Here is an 8,766-nt window from a genome sequence, read left to right on the forward strand (position 1 = left end):
TAGACATTTACCAGCCATGTGAGCTTTAAAGCAAAACTGTTTGACATCTTTATTACTACTAATTATAAGTCTTTCTCAAAGCACCATTAAATTTCCTGAAACAAAAGGTCACAGGTAAGAGTGATAATGGCCAGTAGAAAAAAATAATGAAGATAGGTTAAAAATAATAAAGAGCCATAAATAACACATGCCTGAATGCAATACATTAATCAAGGAACTTACTATCATCTCCAAGTTTAGAAGCATAATCATTAATTAGTTCTTCTCCAACTTCTACAATTTGTTCACTATTCCGTGAATTTTCCTCTCTCCATTTTCTCATCTTATCTCGCATTTCTGAAAAAAATATTTAAGATCTTTATATGGATGTACATAAATGTACACACACGATAAATGTCCAAAACGCTGACAAAATAAAATTCAGCTATTAAAGATAGCTGAATAAGATAGCTATTAAAGATATGCAAACATATAAAAGCTAAAGTTGATAAAATGGAAAACCAAGTACCAAGAGCAACATATCCCTTAGAAAACTAAAATAGCATCACAACTGATATTACAATTATCATTAAAACCAATAATGGTGGGAGCCTGTAGCTCATGCCTATAATCCTAGCTACTTAGGAGTCTGAGAGCTAAGCATCAGAGTTTAAAAGCAGCCTAGGAAACACATCTGAGACTCTTATCTCCAATTAACCTGCAAAAAACTGGAAGTGGAGCTGTGGCTAAAGAGGTAAGAGAGACAAATGAGCTAAAAAGGTAATGGATAGCACCCTACCTTGAGCTTATTCTACAATCCGCGTGTGTGTGTGTGTGAGCTTATTCTACAATCCGTGTGTGTGTGTGTGTGTGTGTGTGTGTGTGTAATGAGCTAAAAAGGTAATGGATAGCATCCTACCTTGAGCTTATTCTACAATCCGTGTGTGTGTGCGTGCGTGCGTGCGTGCGTGCGTGCGTGCGCGTGTGTGTGTGTGTGTGTTCTGTTACAACATTCCCTTACTTCTTTAACGATAGGTCTTAATTTTTGGGGTAGTAGGTGGGAGTAGTCACAGACCAATTCCAGAGTCTGACAAAAGCTGGGGATTATTTTCCTAGGAAAATATATAAAATTAAGCTTATTCACTGACACATAAAATTTTTAATATAAAATTTTCATAATCAGAGTATCAGGCTCTCAGCAGTAAAGAGGTATCTACCACAAACCACCTTAATTATAAAAGTGCTAAGCAAGGAAATAACAGCAAAAAAATTGAATAAAGAAATCTTTTGATTTAAAATAAAGAATAACATGAAAAATGTGAGAGAGCCAAATGCATGCTGCCAAACAACAAACTCACAAAACTCTGAATATTATGAAGTAGTGGGGAATTCTAGAAGTTGTAAAGAGGGTATTGGTATGGTTTAAATGTACCATTAAATGTTTAACCATGTTAAAAGGTGATTAGGTCATGAGGTCCCTGTGTAATGAATGAATAAATGCTTTATAGTAGGAGGAGGATATTTACTAAGGGAGGTTTAATTATCACAGGATTAGGTTCCTGATGCAAGCATGAATTCAGTCCCCTTCCCACTCTCCTGCACACATTCTTTTGTCCTATGACACAGCAAGGCAAACTTCACAAATACTACATTCAATCTTGGACTTCCCAGTCTGCAAAACCATAAGCCAAATAAATTACGCACATTTGTATAATTCTAGCTATTCAGGAGGCTGAAACTGGAGGACAGTGGTTCAAAGCCAGACGAGTGAGAAAAATTTGATATGGAGTGAGACTCCATATCCAATTAACCTGCACAAAGTGGCTAAGTAAACATCAGGGCTGAGCTGAAGTCACAATACAAAGAAACAAACAAAAGAAAACACAGTCTGGGGTACAACATAAGACTTACACAGATGGCTCAGGTTCGAATCTCAGTTCCATCACTTTCTAGCCATGAGGTACTAGCTGGGTCACTTTGCACTTCAATGTTCTCATCTACAAATGATGATGTATCATCTGTTTTTTGTGAGAATACAAATTGGTAATTGCCTGGTATATGTGCTCAAAAAAATGTTACTATTGCCAGCACTGGTGGTTCACACCTGTCATCCTAGCTACCCAGGAAGCTCAGATCTGAGGATCATGGTTCAAAGCCAGCCTGGGCAGTAAAGTCCGTAAGACTCTTATCTCCAATAAACCACGAGAAAACCAGAAGTGGCACTGTGGCTCAAGTGGTAGAGCACTCGCCTTGAGTTGAAGAGCTGAGGGACAGCACCCAGGCCCAGAGTTCAAGTCCCAAGACCAAAAAAAAAAGTTACTATTAATATTTTCCCCTCTAGTTCCTTCCCTGTTTTCATGCAAATAATTTAGGTTAATTCTATCTTGATTACTGAACCAACAGCAAGTACCATTAGTCTTGTTCTGATTCTACAATGTTGGTTTCGTTTGTCACACAGAATTTGGGTCACAGAATTTAAATATAGCTCAAGAAAGTACAACCCCAGGTTCAAATTCTACAGCCTCCTGTTTTGTGGGCTTTATCAGAACCTATCTACCCTTATTCATTTTGGAGATGTCCATGGTTGTCTATGGCCCAAGCTGAAACGAACCATAAGCGCATAAAACTATTAATATTTACCACTTGGGGGCTGGGAATGTGGCTTAGTGGTAGAGTACTTGCCTTGCATGCATGAAGCCCTGGGTTCAATTCCTCAGGACCACATACACAGAAAAAGCCAGAATGTGGCTCAAGTGGTAGAGTGCTAGCCTTGAGCAAAAGAAGCTCAGGGACAATGCCCAGGACCAGGACTGGCAGGAAAAAAAAACACCATTTAGTACTTTACAAGGAAAAAAATGCTGACAGAACACTAAATAGCAGAAAGAGCAAAGACTTATATTTAAAGGACTAGGATAAATTCCAACATTGCCACCAGTAGTCACCCATCAAAATGACCATCTGGGACCTGTTATTCAGCAGTACTAACACTTCAGCTGTAAAATACACAGGAACAGAAGGCTTACAGGTCTCTAATACTTCTTTAAAGCAAAACATAGACTTCTCACATCTTCTAAAGTAAAACAGCAGAGGGTTTTTTGTATTTTTAAGCTGATTTCAATTATTTTTGGGATGCACTCACAATTCCTCATAGTCTACTATTGTCTTTCATCCAATTTCACACATTTTCCTCATCTGCTTAGCCCCTGTGTTTAGGATTTCTAATATTAGATAATTTATATATACAGCACCTCACAAAATATAAGATGCTATAAAAAAAATTAACTACTTTTACTTTAAGGAAAATAAGTTTCAGCCTCTAGCTGAATATAAAGATTTTTTGGCAATCCTTCCTCAAATATGTTTGTTTCATTTTGCCCTAAGTTCCCCCAAAATGCATAAGCCTCAAAAACAAAGTCATTCCATTTAATAAGACAAAAGTAAGATCTTTATTGCTTGCTTATTCATTTTTATTAACCACTGTATAAACCCTGTGAAATGATCTAAAACTTATCATTAAAAAAGTGGCTATGATTATTGTATTTTATTTCTTCCATGAGGACTAGGTATTAACTGTGGAAAGACAGTTGAGCTATATAAGATGGAAAAGCATGCCTGCTACTTGCTTTGCTGATTCTTATGGCCCACACTCCTTTCTCTACTAAATTCTGAAAGAAAGATTCATTTTCATAACTGACATACCTTTTAAAAGAGGTACTTATGATACAATAAATTTTAAATTATTCATAATCCCACAAATTTGTCTAATCAAATTGTGGAAGGATGGTGAAAATAGTCAATGTGAAAACAGCCCACTCAAGTTGAAAAAAAAGTTAACTTACAGTGAATTCCAGCAGAAATGTTTTCTCCAATACATGATAAAACACAGTAATGTGACAGGAAATCAATTTAGTTATTTCTTGCAGCATTTGGGTAGAAATTAAACAGGATGAATAGAACCGAATGTATAACTCATACTTTCATAAAACTTTGGTTTCAATTTATATACACACTCAAGCATTTGTGTATATAACTATATATGAATTATATGAATATGAGTTACTTTGTAAAAGTTATTTATTAGTATGAAGTTCAGAATGTAGAAAAGAGGATATATTTTTTGAAGCATAATTTGCAAGAACAGGTCTATATCATAAAAGCTGACCTGGAGTCATCTTATTGAGGAGGGAGATAAAATAGTAGCATGTACCATTCTAAAGAAGGAAAGAAGAAATGATGTGGTAACAGTAGTAGTGCTGGAAGTAGTAGGTAGAGAAAGAAGAGGAGCTCAGTTTTAAGTTTTATTAATTTCACAAAATCTAGAAGATGTGACCTATATGAACTGAAAATATAAGATCTTCAGTTTAGAATGGAAATCTTAACATTTGTGCTAGGGAACTTAGGATTCTGTGTATCTTATTCAGCATTGTATACTCAAGAAGTGGAACAATATCCAGGGCAACCACACTCCACTATTTTCAATTAGTATGTTACCAAATAGGCTAATATTTAAACTTGAATGTGGATGATACTGCCTACAGAACAAAATCGTTTCTTATATTTTTTAACTTGTAAGATCTTTACTCATCTTGTCCCAGAAATATACATGGGCACATATATGATCGGCCTTGTATGGTGTTCATGAATTATTTAACACTTATGCATGCATCAATCAAGAATTTATTGATCCCAGGCTTAACAACTACTGATAATATTTTAAGAAAAGAGCTATGGCCAGGCTCTTGTTCCTGTAATCCCAACTACTGGGGTGGGGGCAGATTTTGGGAGGATTGAAGTTCAAACCCAGTCCAGGGAAAAAGTCAGCAAGTCTTGACTACAACCTACAACCAATAATCTGGCCATGGTGGCATGGACCTGTCACCTTAGCTATATAGGGGTTTTAAACAAGAGGTTTTTCCCACATCAGACCAGTCAAAACCTCAAGATTCTATTAAAAAAATAACTAAAAGAAAAAGGTGTGGAGATAAGGAGTCTGCCTAGCAAGCACCATTAGTTCCTAAGGGCAAACCCAACACAAAGAGAATATGGAAGAATATTGCTAAGAAACAAAGGAGAGCTTTTCATAGAGGGTGTAGTCTACAATAACCAATGTAATACATGTACAATAACCAATGTAATACACGTACAAAACATAAACATTTTAACTGGCATCAGATTTTCTAACTTTAGAGAGGTAGGCCATGAAAACCACACTGTAGTTTCTTAAGAGTGAATAATAGGAAAAAGGATAGTGACCATACGTGACTAAAATTTTCTCAATCATTAATTTTTCAACAAATACTCATTTAGTGCCTATTATATGACAGGCATTGTGCTAGAAATCTTATTCAATCTTAACTAAACACATATCTCAAGAAATTTGAAAAAAAAACTTTTGATTATTAGTATAAATACTCTTTCCCACCTCCAAATGAATAAATAAATCCTCTACATAATAAGATGCTTTCAACTGGTTAATAAGTCATATACTCTATTTTTTTAGATTTATAAAGAGGTGTTTTATAAATAGATGATGAATTTTCCTTTCTAAAGAATTGGATGCTATTCAATGGAACTCCATTGAATCACACAGCTCTGATACTGCCCCTTCCCAAACTAAACATTGAGTCCCTTGGTTAGCCTTCCATTTCTACTGTTTTTTGTTTTTTTGTCCCATCATGGGGCCTGAACTCTGGGCCTGGACACTGTCTCTCAGCTCTTCAGTTCAAGGCTAGCGCTCTACCACTTGAGCCACAGCGCCACTTCCGGCTTTTTTCTTTTTGCTTATGTGCTGCTGAAGATGAGGAATCGAACCCAGGGCCTCATGCATGCAAGGCAAGCGCTCTACCACTGAGCCACCTTCCCAGCCCTAGCCTTCCATTTCTAAAATCCTGTTATTCTAAGTCTATAAATTACCTGTTAAGAATGTCTTTTCTTAAAATTTTATTATAATAGGGCTTAGTTTTAGAAACACAACTGAGCAAACTTTACTCATTAGTTGAGTTCACTACGTTTACCTAACCTACTGAAGAAACTATTCCTACACTAGAAAAATGATTTAAAATCTTTTTTCAACCATTTGTTAGTGTTTATTATAACATTAACAACTCATTCAATAATCACGGAGTTCCTCCCATATGTCAAGTAGTAGTGATATGATAAAGAAAAAAAAAGGACCTTTCATTCTAGGAAATAGGATAAGGAAAGGAGTCATAGGGGTGTGTGGTCAAGGAAGGACATCTGAAATATATGACCTTTTAGGATAATTCAGATGAATAAACAAGTTAATGGGGGAGGGTAAGGAGGCCAAAAGGGAAGACCACTTCCCTTTTGAGAAATAGGGTGTATTTAGCTCTAGGACAAAAATGGAGCATGACAAGTTGAGATAAAGCTGAGGGTATCACATAGGAGGACATAATCTTATTAATAACACAATCTCTTACCTAATATTTAACAGTTTACTAAACACGTTAATGTATTTTTTCTTTTGTTACTCAACCAACTTGTGAGATAGTTTTTTGGTTTGGGTTTTGTTTTTCCCCCCAACTCTAATTACACCACTTTTCTTTATAATGCCTACAGGATTAGGGCCAAGCTACTTCATTAAATCACATCATTTGAAAAGTAGGTAATTAGATATATCTATGAATTCCTCAATTTGCATACATTCTACAAAATCTAAAAAAAGCTATCCGGAACATATCACTTTTGAATTACCTACAATATTTCTTTAAAATTACAAAGAACAATTATGTATCTAACAATTGTCCAACTGATGGGATATACTCTGACACATGTATTCTCAAACTATATATTAGGTTTTCTTCTCCATTGGACTGTGAAGTCTTTGAGGGTAGAGACTCTGATTTAACTTCACTTGATATGTACCCTTAACTTGAACATACTGAATATGTACACAATTAACTTGATATGTATGTGGCAAGTGGCTTATACCTGTAATTCTAGCTACTCAGGAGGCTGAAAATCTCCATTCAAAGGAAGTGTGAGTAGACAAATCCAAGAGATGCTTATTTACAATTAATCTGCAGAAGGCCTGAAGTAGTAGTGTGGCCTTCATAGTAGAGTTCCAGCTCTGAGCAAAAAAGCCAAAAAAGAGCTGGAGGCCCTAAATTCTAACCTAAGTACATCAGACATGCACATGTTCAAAATTTAAAAGATAATGGATTTTTCCCATATACAAGTAGAAGTTCAGTGTGCTACAGGACACAATACCAGTATATTTTCAAACTCTGTTTAACTATAAGATTTTTTTCTTTCCCCCTATATATTTGCAATTTTTATAATACTTGATTTATTCACAATCAACAGCAAATATCTCATTTTGTTTGGCATTCATTGGACAAAATATACCGTATACTACTAAAAGGATAGCCAAAGTTTTTTGCGGAGTGTGTGTGTGTGTGTGATGATGATCCTGGCCATGGATTCAGGGCCTAGGCACTGTCTTTGAGGTTTTTGTTCTGCTTTGGGTTTTTTTGTTTTTGTTTTTGTTTTTTTGGTGCCTATGGGAAGTGCTCTACCATTTGAGCTGCAGCTAGCTCTGTTTCCAGCTTTTTTTGTAAGTGGTTAATTGGAGATGAGTCGCATAGACTTTCCTGCCAGGAATGGCCTTGAACGTCGATCCTCAGATCTCAGCCTCCAGAGTAGCAAGGATTACAAGCACTGCACGCCACTAAAGTTTTTTTTGAGGGGGCGTGGGGAAGAAAGAAAAACATTTCTTATTGAACTGGTCCAAAGACTACATAAATCCATTCAAGTCAAGCAAGGATAGGGAGAGAAGGCCATCATCACCTGTGAGCTCCGGTCCCAAGTTTGCCAGGTATGTTTCGCCTTCAGAAATTACTAGCAGAGTTAAACATAAAGCTGTGTTGAGACTACAAACGTACTTTCAGGGATGTGGGGCAGCGAATTAAAAAGAACAGCCATCAGAAACCATCAGCTGAGCAAAGAACAAGACGCAAGGTGCGTGTAGAAGAATCAGAGCTGGACCCATACCCACACACCCTCCCGGCACAGACCGGTAACACTTCCCAAGACACCACAGGCCTCACAGGCTCGGGGCTTCCGGGCTGCCAAAGCTCCAACCATCACCTCCTTACTCCTGCTCCGCGCCGCCTAGCAACCCCGGGGAGCGGGAGGGTGACAGCGCCTGCCCCACGCCCTCGGGCCTCGCACGTGGAGCTGCCCCGGGCTGTCGGGCGGGTGGGGAGATCTGTCAGTCTACCCACCGACAGGCAGAGGCGGCCGGGAAAGCCGCAGTGGCCGGGGCCAGGAAAGGGGTCAGCCGCCACCTCGCCCTCAGCCTGGCCGGTGCAGGGAGAGAGAGCTCGGGTGGCGAGGGCAGACCGGGGAAACCCCGCTCCCCGAAGGACGTGGGGACTTCCGAACTATTTCTCATGGCTTTGGGTCTCTCTGCGCCCGCCCCGCTTCAAAAATTACCTTCCCAGGTGACATCGTAAAGCTCTGAGACCTTCGCCATCTTCCTAGAACCTAGAGGCAGGAAGGGTAAGGGAGGAGTGGAGGAGGGAGGGGGCGTGGAGGCGGGGGAATGTGCGGTCACGTGACCCGCGACCTGGCAGAGGCGGATTACGAAGTCCTTTCTTATTGGTTGAGAGAGCTGAGAGGGCGGTGTCTGTCACGCACGTGCACGCAGCTCCCGGGCGGGGCTTCGGGGGGAAGTGGGTGGAGCTAGCAGGACCCGGAGCGGCGCGCGTCCTAGGACGTCTCGGCGCGTCCTGGCTGCGGGCAGGGCGGCGCGGCCGGTGTGGG

At 39.0% G+C, this 8,766-nt stretch overlaps 1 protein-coding gene across 2 annotated transcripts in view; it reads right to left on the reverse strand.

The window, feature by feature from the left end:
• Positions 1-8,531, reverse strand: part of Emc2 (ER membrane protein complex subunit 2) — a 29,349-nt gene extending 20,818 nt beyond the window's left edge. For both annotated transcript variants that reach the window (XM_042673102.1, XM_042673101.1), the window contains exons 1-2: positions 8,437-8,531; positions 223-336 (exon numbers count right to left, since the gene is read on the reverse strand). In XM_042673102.1, coding sequence (XP_042529036.1) covers positions 223-336; positions 8,437-8,476 — 154 coding nt within the window. In that variant the 5' untranslated portion in view covers positions 8,477-8,531. The remainder of the gene's footprint in view (positions 1-222; positions 337-8,436) is intronic.
• Positions 8,532-8,766: the final 235 nt, after the last annotated feature.

This window comes from Dipodomys spectabilis, unplaced genomic scaffold, assembly GCF_019054845.1.
Source record: "Dipodomys spectabilis isolate Male_0828 unplaced genomic scaffold, ASM1905484v1 ptg000783l, whole genome shotgun sequence".
NCBI classification, from domain to species: Eukaryota; Metazoa; Chordata; class Mammalia; order Rodentia; family Heteromyidae; genus Dipodomys; species Dipodomys spectabilis.